Raw genomic sequence first — 14021 nt, 5'->3', positions numbered from 1 at the left:
TAAGGAAAAGAAAGAGAAGGGAAATTTTCTTGAAATATTTTCCCCTAATCAATCTGCCATTATTATGCCTTGGGGAGAGAGGCCCCACAGAAAGAGATGACATTTGAGCTGGCTCTTGAAGGACTGAGTTGGAGTGTGCTAGGCACAGGGACTGGAAGGAAAAGCCAAGAAGAGAAGATGAGGCATATTCTTGAAATAGGGCAAAACTTTGGGCAGCTGGTGGGGAAATCTAAAGTACTTGGGAAGGTGAGCATCAAGCAGCTTAGACTTTATTCTCTGGACAATGGGGACCGCCATGGAGGTTCCTTAGGGAGGGGAACAGCACGTTCAGATCTGATGTAGATGCGGCTGTAATCAGAGGATGGGATGGAGAGGAAGATGGATAATCCCATTTCTTAAAACATAAGGCGGTCCTCCTCAGACTAAGCATAGGGAATCCTAACTCAGGTTTCTAAAAAATGTGAGGAGATGCCAAAGACAGAGTTCATTAGAAAGGATGGCCCAAGAGGGTATCCAGAGTTCTCACTCACTCGGAACTCTAAGCGTCCCTGACGGGGTGATGAGAAGATGTGTGAAATCTGGCACCTCTGGGCAGGCAGCACATTTTTACCCCAGTAGCAATCTCCCTCAGAGAGCCTGGATGCAACTTCCAGAGGTAGAGGTCCAGGAGTACAGGGCTGAACTTTCAAAATGAAGACGGGTTTAAGCAGAAGGAAGCCACTTCTGGCTTACAGGGGAAGGAGTTGCAGGGCGGGCATGAAGGCAAGAGAGACGGCATCGGATGGCGGGAGGGGGCGAAGGGGGCTCAGGGGCACATAGAGATACTTGTTTTGAGAAGGGCATGTATCTTGATGAGAGTTGACCCTAAGATTACAGGGGGGAGACGATAAGAATATTCAAGTAACAAGGGTGACCATTATACTGAGGTGTTAAGAACCGAGATAGACTACTTTTAATATTTAATATTGGGAATTAAAATACCCACTTTACAGATGAGGATACAGAGATTCAGGGAATACTAAAAGCAAATAGTCAGCAAGTGACAAAACCCGATTCTAAGCCAAACCCCAACTGTTCTCTGCCCACATCACACCATCAACTCCAAGGTGTACAAACTGGAATCGTACATTCCCCTGATGGTACTGTAGACTTTGTCCTGCCTAAGCTGTTTTCCTGAAGGTACCAGCAGTAAACGAAAGGAGGGGCTGGCTGCAGAGCAGATGGCTTGTTTTAGAGAACAGTGCAGTTAAGAACACAGGGTTCATTCCACAAATATTTACTAAGTACATACTGTGTGCCACACACAGTCCTAGGAGGTGGGGAGAAGGTGGTGAGCTAAAGTTCCTACCTCACACCATATACAAACTAGCAAACCACACCTTCTGTAACCATCCTTGATATCAGAACAGTAGTTCTCTATCTTGCTGGCCATCATTCTCCATGGAAGTTTAATAAAAAAACATGAAGCCAGATCAGGCGAAGAGATTCTGGTTTAGCAGGTCTGCAATGAGGGTTAGGGGTCTGCATTTTTTGGAAGTTCCACCAGTGTTTCTGAAGTACAAACAAGGGAACCAAGATTCCAGAGAGTAATTAAGCAATCTCCATCTTTTTAATATATTTATTTGCTTAGATTAACATAATTTGTTTGCTTATCACAGGACCAGGTGCAAATTTGAAGTTTGCCCTTTTCCTTTTACATTTGTATTTTCTAAGTGGTAAAAAGGCGGTAAGTAATTCAAGTAGATTCCCTCAAAAACTAGGGAATTCTGAGACTAAAAGTTGGCCTCCTCTGGCAAACGTGGGCATCTTAAGTGAAATGTAGAAAAATACCACAACCTGTACGTCACGGTTAAGTATAAACCCTAATCTTGTGCGAACTACACATGAATGTAAACAGATCAACATACTAGAATTAATTGTAGCTTCATATTAATCAGATGGCACTGAAAACTTAAGAATTATTTGAGAAACTTACCTTCTGGGTACAGGAGTCAGTTGCAGTACATTCAAGCAAAAAGATACCCTGGGAGAATGTTGCCATTTACGTATGAGAAGGCAGAAGAAGCCTTCTGGGATCCTTTCAGCCAACAATCACATTCTGAGGCAGACAGGGCTGAACCACTATGAACAACATTATGGACTCCAGGAACAAGAGGTGCTTTTGTTCACCTATTCCACCTGATTCAGGTTTTCCTCTTTGCTTCAGACAACCTGGAGGCTCAAGGCCAAATAGATGGCCTACATCAAGCAACTCTTCGGGATTCTTTATGGACAACCTTACTCGTGTCTTCGTCTTATTTGTCCTCAGTTTCCTCAGATATTTATTTTTTTATAGATTACTTTTCAGAGCAGTTTTAATTGCAGAGCAAAACTGATCAGATGCAAAGAAGGCCCTTATACACCCCACCCACCACATGCACAGAGCCTGCCCCACCTATCATGTCCACGCCAGAGCAGTACATTTGTTACAGCTGATGAACCTACACTGACACGCCACCATTACCAAGTCCATAGTTTACGTTAGGGTGTATGTAACTCTTGGTGTTGTACACTGTATGGGTTTTGACCAATGTATGTGATATGTACCCACCATTACAGTAACAGACAGAGTAGTTTCACTGCCCTAAAAATCCTCTGTGCTCTGCCTGTTCACTCCTCACTCCCCGAACCCCTGACATCTATGAATCTTTTCACTGCCTCCATAGTTTTGCCTTTTCCTATTGGATAGTTGGAATCATACGGTAGGTAGCCTTTTCAGACTGGCTTGTTTCACGCAGTAACATGTATTTAAGGTGGCTCCATGTCTTTTATAGCTAGATAGCTCATTTCTTTTTAGTGCTGAGTAATACTCCACGTGTGGATGAACCAGTTTATTTACCCATTTACTTACTGAAGGACATCTTGGTTGCTTCCAAGTTTTGGCAATTATGAATAAAGCTGCTCCAAACATCCGTGTGTATTTTTTTGTCAGGACGTAAGTTTTCAATTCATGTCAGCAAACTGTTATTTTTTTATCCAATATGTAAACCCCCTCAGATCCTTATTGGAATGCACTAGAGTACATAAAATAATACTCCATCTGACTCTATATATTTCATGGCTAAACCATGTGGAGAGTAGCACGCACTTGGAGTGATTTTGAGTAGGCAAATACTGTGATGAGAAAAGGAACAATACACCAAGTTTGAACTGAAGGTGAGATAAAAATATTTTCTAACTCTTTTCATTGTGAAACACACACTCCCAGAAGCCCATAATGAAAAAGATCTCACTGTTACCAACACAATAACATGTTCTCTATGCAACAGCAAAGAGCTTAAGGTGCCCAGAATAATTATACTCTCTGTCATAATGTAAAATGCCAAAATGCTTGTAAACATATGTACATTAGCAAACATTGATTTCAATGCAAACATTGATTTCAATGCAAATCCATTTCCTCTCTTACAGCTATGAGAGAATATTAAAATATAGGGCAGCTTACACATTTAGGTATATGTAAAAGGAAATAATTGCATATATAAGGAAGGTTTACTTTTGCCAGGTAATTCATAACTTCACTAATTTTGTATGCTAACTTTAACCCTGCTTCATCTTATTTCCCTTCTCTTATTGTCTCTCTGCCTCTTAGATCTTACTCAAATTTGTTTTATCTGCCTCTATTATATTTATCTATTTCATCTGCCTTAAATCTTTTTTGATGCAAGGCAGAACAAAAAGTATTAAAGAATTAATCAAGTAATCAAGGTAGTTCAAACTTCATAAGCTCTCTGAAGACAGCTTATACATTCTTTTTCTCTTTTCTGTAGACTAAAATTCTCCTTAGGAAAACCTATTTCTAATTTTTTTGTGTGTGAATTCTCTCTTAAATGCCCATGATTTAAAATTATAACTTGCTAATAACTGAATTTCAAACTTAGAAATTATAGTATTATTTGACTAAAAATCATTTTATACAGCAGACACAGCACTTTCCACTAGGAGCTGTTTGAAAGCCTCTTAAATCTTGGGTCACTCTTATATACTTGTTTATGTTTTGTTTAATAATTATAATAATAATAATGCATGGTAATTAAATAAAAGTTGGAAAATACAGAAAGGAATAAACAAAATTAAAAGCACCTATAATATATCTCACAGAGAAATTACTGTTCACTTTTCACTGTATCTTACTATTGCTCTTTTTCGTGCTGCAGTTCACTCATATGAACAACACGGGAGGAAATGTTGATGCCAGTGTCTGGTTTTACCTAATTTTCCTCTGCCCTGACAGAGGCCAGTCTTCCCTACACAATCAACCATACACTAATTCTGTCTTTTTCATTCACAAACACATTCTCACATACACAATGCCGGTTTCTACCTGGATGAGGTCCGATAAGGAAGGAGTGTATTTAATAGTGTTATAATCCGTTCTTACCTTGTCTTTCACATGTCTTTATTTCTATCTGTTATCTCACCTAGCTTATCAAAATGCTCTTCTTTTGCTTCCCTTAAGTCAGCCTTCTACATATGCCTATATAAAAGCTTCTGTTTTTAACTCCTGTGGCATAAGAACAGGTCGTGTCTAAGTCTTACCTAAAAGCTTCATTTAAAGCACGCGCACCTTCTTCCCATATTTATTGATCTAGCCACAAGACTAATCTACAAAGAAACAAATGCCCTTTTGAACTGATGTCTCTCTATTTATATGTGGTGCCCCTAATTCTTCCCTCTCATCCTTGGTCTATGAATACTTCATTCAGGATGCCAAAGGTGGCATTGAAAACAATAACTGATGAGGGAGACAGAAATATATTCCCTTACACGATGATAAATTTCACTACAGTATGGAAGTAAGTACATCTGGTTTTATGAGGTATAATTATTTTGAGATTTAAACTAGCCCTATACGTCTTAGAAAGTTTACCTGTTTTACTTAGGATCTCTTCCACATTTGTCTACTTAGAATGAAACAACGGAAGTAAGCTAACGTGAAAACACTGTCAGGTACTTGTTACTGAGATTAAGTAGAACGTGACACAGCACGTGTGATCGAAGAAATAACACTTCTGCCATGAAGTAGTGATAGAAAAGAGATGACAAAACATCCTGTCCTTGCTGAGCAAAAGATAAGAGGAGGTCTACCCTATCGCTCCTAGCAGAAAGACCAACTGCCATGCAACACCCTGACAGAAAACTCGGCGTCTCACTCTTTCACTGCAAACGTCTTTGAACATTACCTTGCAAGTCTGCGTCACTTGACTTCGGACTGCTTCTTGCTCGCCGCTCTGTTTTCTTAACGCCCGGCCCACCGCTGCCTCCTCCCCCGCCTCCGCCGCCACCACCACTGTGGCCCTTCCCGTAGCCGTTGTACACGGTCGTGCAGTTGCTCTTGTAGATAGAAGAAGGAGGGCTGTTGAGGCGATTCTGGCGGTCAATCTGGCGGTCTTTCAGCTTTTTGTGCGGAGGCTTGCTGTACTGGTCTTCTCGGGTGATATAACTCGACATTCCATAGAGTGGTATAATTTCTAAAATGATGATTATGACAAATGCAAGCTCAGTCTACGTTTCCAATAACAAATTATTACAGGGTCAAATGACCTGATGCCTGAAGGAAGAAGTTTAACATATTACTAAATACAGTATAAAAGCGATACGCAGATTATACATGTTTAAAATATTCCCATTCATGTCTAACCAATAAAGGAATAATTAATCATTAAAAAACTATACTGTATGTTCAGAAATGTTCCAGAAATTATGGGAAATACTGAAGAAGGGTTACTGTCCACCAAGAGTTCATATTTTAGTTGAATAGATAACCAAGCTTGATTTTGCCTGTTATTTTTAGTAGTTGCAACATACAAAAAAAGTTAGAATTAACAAATAAAATACCCCCTTAAGTAATGTGTTCTTAGAATCAAGATACTTGAAAGTAGGCTTATCCTTACGGACAGAATAGCATTTCTATCAGAAAGTACATAGCAACTAGAATATAAGGAGTTATTTGTGCCATCTAGAAGAGCCAACATTTGAACAAAACCTACTAAAATGAAAAGATGAGAAATTCCCATTAAAAATAATCAAAGCTCACAGAACCAGGGGAAATGTTCAAGGAGATCTTGTAGTGATCAATATAAGCCATCTCTGGAACCTGGTGCCAAGCATAATAATCTACGGTCATAAACTAGTATTTTGGGGTGATCAGGAGGTAAGACAAACTGACTAGTAGAATGTCACCTGGCTTCACTTATCCATATTTTTTCATGGCTCAAAAGAAAATGGGAGCCTGCAAAACAATCTCACGATCTTAGGGGAAAACATTTATTGTAAATTTAAATTTTTTAAGCAATTAAAAATTCTATTTAGACATTAATAAAAATGGTAATGTATAACAGACACTGGGTCCTTACATGTTTATAAGAAAAAAAGGCCCCATGTGCACAGAGTGACCATATAAATTTCCATCCAAATCTGAGTAATTCTGAGCATGATTAGGGAGCATTTCTAATTATTTCTCTTGACACGAGACCTAAACCAGCACTGTCCTAGGCACACCAGGAATGTATGGTCACCCTATATAACTTAATGACTAATGTTTCAATTGTTCAATGGTAAAGCTCCACTTTGCATTTTCTTTCTGTTCACATAGCTTGAGGAAGACCTTAAAAAGCAAATCTTTACAAGATAACCAATCTGCACTAGAGAAACACAATCCTATTCAAAAAGTGCATGCCCAAATAAATTATGTCTAAACATATACAAAAAGAATGGTAAAAAGGCTTTAAATATCACAATGCATTACACTTGAGACTTAAAATATTCACCACGGATACTGATAGAATAATATTTTAAAACATCAAGAACTTTTAAACTCACATGGTTTAGGAAATTAAATGTTTAAATTGCTTTTAGGTGTATGCACACTGAGAACTAAGGTAAGACAATATATAAAAGCCTTTTTATTTATAAAGCAAAGGATTTTTGTTTTCTGCTTTCTTTAATTTGGAATCAATGAAGGCACTTTTATTTTACATTATTGCTGTGTTATTTTAATGAAATTAAACCAAATACCCTATTCAATGAAGACAATATAATTTCTCTTTTTGCTTAATTCTAACGATGACTTAAATCATACTGTTGTATAAAATTACAGAGGACACCATTCACAAAACAGTAACTGTGTGGCATCCTACTAAAAGACTGCTAAAATAAGGCAGGTCAGACACTCTTCATCAAGCAATGAGTCAGTAGCCAAGGCTTTTCACACTGTCATTAAGCTCAGACCTAACCAGAAAACTCTGACAAATGCTCAAATACTTAATGTGTACTGTGTCAGAGTACTGAATACTTTTTTAAAAACTATACTTAATTAACTGAATTTTTTCAGTTTTTATCAAAATGTTTTCATGGAACATGCCCAATCTGATGTTTTGGAGTGTTATGCTACTAGGCAAAAAGACTTTTTAGCAATAGGAAGCTATTGATGCCTCCATGCAATTAAAGTATCGATTCGTCTTTTGCTATCACCTCTCCATACCCCATTATAATAGCACCTGATCCTTTTGAATTATATTAAATTTCTTTCTAACTACTATTACTACAACTACAAAAAATCAAATTCTATCCCTAAGTTACAACAGGACACAGGGTATTTCACTTAAAATACCTATCTCAAATTTTTCTCTTGTTAGTAAGAAAATATTCCAATGTGGTATAAACATACAGGGGGAAACATATATATATATATATATATATATATATATATATATATATATATATAAAGTTGATGAGAGAAGGTAAGGTGACAACTTCCTCCAAAACTAACAGGCATTTCTCATACAATTTATCTGTAAACCAATGTAATAAGTGTTTGAAACAATAAAACACTTCAATTCACAGTCAGACACAGAAGAAAATCCCTTTGCAAAGTCCTAGAGGTTGAAGTCTAATTTTATCCTCACTTGTCTGGTTTCTTAGTATCCATTTTGATAGAGAAGGGCTTTAGACTAAACCAACACCAAGGCCAAAACTAAAAAGAAATAATGTCGGTATCTCTGAGATTCTTTTTCATTTCAAGGTAAATATTTGCCTAACAACCAGTGAAACTGTGGCTGCACTAATGGCTATTCTTAAACTAAAAACAGCGTTCAGGAAGACCACACCAACAGTCAGGGGATTTGGAGTTCGCCAAGATTGCAACAGAGCATCCAAGAAACCCAAAGTTTACCAAGACCTCGCAGTCTTCTATCACTGGAAAAGGGGCATAAAACCCTTTGTAAATTCCCTTCTACTGCTAGACCATATGAATGCCTAAGAAATAATGTGCTGCAGTTCTGTCTTGGGCCACGTTCACATAAAAATATGTTATCAGGACATGGGAACATATGATAGGTTACTGCCTCTTTTCTGAAATAAGAAGTGGCTCTCCCACTACCTGCTCTCTGTGGGGTGGGATGAGGGCAGAATTTGAAAACATATAAAGAAAGAAAGAGTTGCAAGACACAATTCAGGACAAAGAAAGTTAGGAATTTACCATGAGCTTTATACAGCAGATAGAACCTCCTCTACCATGTTTATTACAGAGGAAACAAAGCTGCTCACTGGCTCTCTCAAGCTACTTAAATGTTGTAACCAGTTCCAACAGCTCCCGATGCCAGCAATCTACTCACCTTGTTCACCATATATTGTAGGGGGAAGATGATGCTGAGGAAAAAACTGAGGCGGCATATCTCCAGGTCCAGTAACAGGTGGGTAGTAAGCTGTGTGTGAGTTATGAATAAAATGCGGGTGGTGAGTCAGGTAGGGGGGTAGGTGATGGGTTGGAGACATGGCCGAGGGGTAGCTTGGGGGGTAGCACTCAGGAGACTGGGGTGTGACCACCACCCGGCGGACTCCAGTATTGTCTTCAATCACCTAAAGGAAACAGCAGAAAGAACGTAGTATGCATTATTAGTAAATATCCTGTGAATGTATATGGTATTTAATTACTTCCTCCTTAACTTTAATCTTCTCTCCTCCATAGGAAAAAAAAAAATTAGTGCATGTTGAATTCTGATTCTCTAATTCAACTAGTTAAATGAATTTTAGCTGGTGGTTTTCCAGAAAGAAGAGACTTTCTGGGCCACGTAAATATGCCTTAGAGGGCTGAGATTCCACGTCTGCCCCATAACACCCAACCCCATTCCTGCTTTAGCAAGCACAGTTCCATGACACTGGAGCTTCAGGAAACCAAGGTAACATTAACTTCAGAACCCATAATAGTACCTAAAGGCCATTTAATCTGGAACCAAGGTTGTGGATGAAATGAGGGATCCCAACCCTTCAAACACTTGAGCAATCCCAAATCGAGGACACCTTCGCTCCCAAGATGTCCTGACGATGTACCGAGCGTTGTGAAGGAGACATTGTGACCGGGGACCTGCTGTGAGCAGAGTGAGCCAATCAACATTCTATCTATACTTTCTTCAAATGATTTTTTAAAAATTCAACCAAGGAAGGTAACATAAGGCAGTACAAAGCCAATATTTATTGCCTCTGTGGCCAACTGCGTGCTACCTGCTCTAGGAGCAAACAATTTTGTTGAGACACAAGATAAGAAAAAATGCAACAGAAACCATAATCCAAAGGTAAAGCTGTGGGGTACAGAGAACAAGAGCATGAAATGGCAGAATCAGAGCAGGCTTCAGGGACCTCAAAGAACTGGTAGGGCTGGGACAGGTGAGAGCATGGCCCCTGCATTAGGGCCCTGCAAAAAAGGGGACAATGACGCCACAAGAATAAACTTGGAAGCCGGAACCAGGCTTCCAAAGAGACCAGATGGCCTAATCTAGCTTAAGACAATCAGGTACATACACTGATAGGAAATTTTGTTTAAAAAAACAAACAAACAAAAAACTGAAAATTAAACTTGTGTATTGAAATAGACTTCTCATTACATCTCAGGAGGCTGATTATAGGCCAAAATAAAATGACTTAATCATGTCTAAAGCATTCTAATAAAAAAATTATAGTAAGCTTTGTTTCCTAAAATACTGCTTGAGACAAAATGGCAAGTTTATCAACATTAGTCTGTACTTCAGTGAACAAGATAGGTTTAATTTTAATTAATAGCCATTAATCTTTTTTTTTTTTTTTTTTTTTTTTTTTTTTTTTGCTGTACGCGGGCCTCTCACTGTTGTGGCCTCTCCCGTTGCGGAGCACAGGCTCCGGACGCACAGGCTCAGCGGCCATGGCTCACGGGTCCAGCAGCTCCGCGGCATGTGGGATCTTCCCGGACCGGGGCACGAACCCGCGTCCCCTGCATCGGCAAGCGGACTCTCAACCACTGCGCCACTAGGGAAGCCCAATAGCCATTAATTTTTATGTTAAGAAAAAAAATCTTTGTTTATTAATGAACCTATTAATATAATAGCTTCAGAATTAACTACTATGTTAATAGTTCATTAATAAAGCAACAGTAACTCCTTAAAATTAAGATTCTGAGTCATACTCCCTACTAAAGCTCAGGATGTAGCTTTTTACATATTCTTTATTAAATGTAACCCTTTCCTGGCCTTGGCAAGTTAATCACATTAGCCTCATTTAGGCTGCTAAGTTACAGGTATATCTGAAATGGTGCTTAAACCATGACACTAGAAATTCTAATGCATACACTAATAATTATCATCAAAGCATCTTCTGTTTTTTTTCTTTATTGAATTATGGTTGATTTGCAATGTTGTGTTAGTTTCTGTTGTACAGCAGTGATTCAGTTATACATATGCATATATATGTATTCTTTTCCATTATAGTTTATTGCAGGATATTGAATATAGTTCCCAGTTCTATACAGTAGGACCTTGTTGTTTATCTATTTTATATATAGCATTGGGTTGGCCAAAAAGTTCCTTTAGTTTTTAAGTAAAAATAAAAGACATTTTTCATTTTCACCAAGAACTTTATTGAACAACGTATTCACTGTTTTGTTCCACTACCTTCTGCCATTTTTCAGGCAACTTCATAATCCCATCTTCCCAAAACTTTCTATTTTTTTTGACCAAAGAACTTTTCCAGGTGCCTTTTATAGTCTTCCAGGGAACTGAAATTTTTTCCATTAAGAGGATTTTGTAAAGACCGAAATAAATGGAAATCTGAAGGTGCAATGTCTGGTGAATACGGAGGATGAATCAGAACTTCCCAGCCAAGCTGTAACAGTTTTTGCCTGGTCATCAAAGAAACATGCGGTTTTGCATTATCCTGATGGAAGATTCTGCATTTTCTCTTGACTAATTCCAGATGCTTTTCATCAGGTGCTGCTTTCAGTTGGTCTACTTGGGAGCAGTTCTTGTTGGAATTAATCCTTTGGTTCTCTGGAAGGACCTCATAATAGAGGACTCCCTTCCAATCCCACCATATATACAACATCCCCTTCTTTGGATGAAGACCGGCCTTTGGTGTGGTTGGTGGTGGCTCATTTCGCTTGCCCCACGATCTCTTCCATTCCACATTATTGTACAGTATCCACTTTTCACTGCCTGTCACAATTTGTTTGAAAAACAGAACATTTTCCTTACGTTTCAGTAGAGAATCCCATGAGGTAATATGGTCAAGGTTTTTTGCACTTAATTTATGTGGAACTCAAACATCAAAGCGATTCACATAGCCAAGCTGGTGCAAGTGATTTTCAATGCTTGATTTGGGTATTTTGAGTATGTCAGCTATTTCCTACGTGGTATACGTTGATTGTTTTTAATTAATGTCTTGATTTGAACGCTATCAACTTCAACTGGTCTACCCAACAGTGGAACACCGTCCAGCCAGAAATCTCCAGCACGAAACTTCGCAAACCACTTTTGACACGTTCGATCAGTCACAGTACCTGCTCCATACACTGCACAAATTTTTTGCGTTTAAGTTGCATCTTTACCTTTCTTGAAATAATAAAGCATAATATGCTGACAATGTTGCTTTTTCTTCCATCTTCAATATTAAAATGGCTACGCAAAAATTCACCAATTTTGATTTTTTTTTTTTTTAATGCACGCTGATATGACAGCTGTCACAATACAATCTAACATTGTTTTGAATGAAGTTAAAGACAACTAAGTGCTACTCGAGCCAGCTTACGAGAAAACCAGACGAACTTTTTGGTCAACCCAATAGTTTGTATCTGCTAATCCCCAAACCCTAATTTATCCCTCCTCCACCACCCCCACTTTCCCCTTTGGTAACCACAAGTTTGTTTTCTATGCCTGAGTCTGCTTCTGTTCTGTAAGTAAGTTTATTTGTATCCTACTTTAGATTTCACATATAAGTGATATCATGCAATATTTGTTTTTGTCTGGCTTACTTCACTTAGTATGATAATCTCTAGGTCCATGCATGTTGCTGCAAATGGCATTATTTCATTCTTTTTTTTTTTTTGGCTGACTAGTATTCCACTGTGTATATATACCACATCGTCTTTATCCATTCATCTGTCGATGGACATTTAGGTTGATTCCATGTTTTGGCTACTGTATATAGTGCTACTGTGAACACTGGGGTCCATGTATCTTTTCGAATTACAGTTTTCTCCAGATATATGTCCAGCAGTGGGATTGCTGGATCATATGGCAACTCTATTTTTAGTTTAAGGAACCTCCATACTGTTTTCCATAGTGGCTGCACCAATTTACATTCCCACCAACCGTGTAGGAGGGTTCCCTTTTCTACACACCCTCTCCAGCATTTGTTATTTACAGACTTTTTAATGATGGCCATTCTGACCAGTGTGAGGTGATACCTCTTTGTAGTTTTGATTTGCATTTCTCTAACAATTAGTGATGTTGAACATCTTTTCATGTGCCTATTGGCCATCTGTTGTCTTCTTTGGAGAAATGTCTGTTTAGGTCTTCTGCCCATTTTTTGATTGGGATTTTGTTTGTTTGTTGTTGTTGTTATTGAGTTGTATGAGCTGTGTGTATATTTTGGAAATTAAGCCCTTGTAGGTTGCATCATTTACAAGTATTTTCTCCCCTTCCAGAGGTTGTCTTTTTGTTTTGTTTATAGTTTCCTTTGCTGTGCAAAAGTCTGATTAGGCCCCATTTGTTTATTTCAAGCATCTTCTATTTTGTCTAACACACAGAGCATGAATATGGTAGCGCATTTTTTATAATTTTAGTATAAATATGGGTTTTTCTTACCATCTCATATAAACATGCATTATTCTATAGTGTCTTCTTTCCCTCGGCCCTGCCACTAGCTATTAAGAAAAAAGTACGGCATATTCCAGATGTCCCTCTTTCATACAATCTTCTTTCAATCCCGTGCTAGACAATGGAAGGGCACATAAGCAAAGTATTTGTTTTCTAGAAGCTTACAACCTACATTATTTCAGTCAACGTAAAACTTCCAATGATCAAGCAGTCTGTACAGACTTGACTGAGGTAGTACAAGAAGAACAGGGATCTCACTAAATGTGAAGAACAACCCTGGGCTTGTAAACAGGGGTAGTTATGATGAAGAGAAATTACTTTCATTTCATCATATAGTTTCTGACTTGTTAAAGTGCTTAAAAAAAAAAGTTGGGCAAAAAGCACTAACAAAAGTAAGAATTCCAGTCAAGGGGGAAAAAAAAAAACAAAAAGAGATACAGAGCTGAAACATTATCTTTTTACTACTATATTTTATAAGAATAAATATGTCCACTAATTACAAACATTAATAAATCTGAAGTATAAATTACTATTCACTAAAAAATGGATTTCCAGTTAGAGAACTAAGTAGCTTCTTGAAACCGCAAACTGCCTGCATATATGAAGACTGTTTGATAGTCCCATATGTAATTATCTTAAATTATTCTGTGTTATTTGTGAAAGAAGTCTATTTACATGTACACGTGAGAGGGGATACTTTTGGAAACCTGCTCCTTAGCCAATCAAAGCCTACCGTATGACTAAAAATATTTTTATGAAATGAAATATTCTGAAATAATCAGAAACAAAAATCAAAAAATGTGTACTGAGTATTTTGTTTATTGTTCTTCCATAACACAAACTGTAGCATATTTAATTATC

The 14021-nt window shown here is 38.0% G+C and overlaps 1 protein-coding gene across 9 annotated transcripts in view; it reads right to left on the bottom strand.

Moving 5' to 3' along the window:
• The window catches only part of FNDC3B (fibronectin type III domain containing 3B), a 358227-nt gene that overhangs the window by 141129 nt on the left and 203077 nt on the right, over window positions 1–14021 (bottom strand). For all 9 annotated transcript variants that reach the window (XM_033855478.2, XM_073803904.1, XM_019946223.3 and 6 more), the window contains 2 exons: window positions 8655–8898; window positions 5223–5510 (listed from right to left, as the gene is read on the bottom strand). In XM_033855478.2, the coding sequence (XP_033711369.1) occupies window positions 5223–5510; window positions 8655–8898 (532 nt within the window). The remainder of the gene's footprint in view (window positions 1–5222; window positions 5511–8654; window positions 8899–14021) is intronic.

The sequence above is a fragment of the Tursiops truncatus genome, chromosome 4 (genome assembly GCF_011762595.2).
Source record: "Tursiops truncatus isolate mTurTru1 chromosome 4, mTurTru1.mat.Y, whole genome shotgun sequence".
Lineage (NCBI taxonomy): Eukaryota > Metazoa > Chordata > Mammalia > Artiodactyla > Delphinidae > Tursiops > Tursiops truncatus.
Note: the sequence above shows the minus strand (reverse complement) of the source record. Positions and strands in the feature narration are given on the sequence as shown.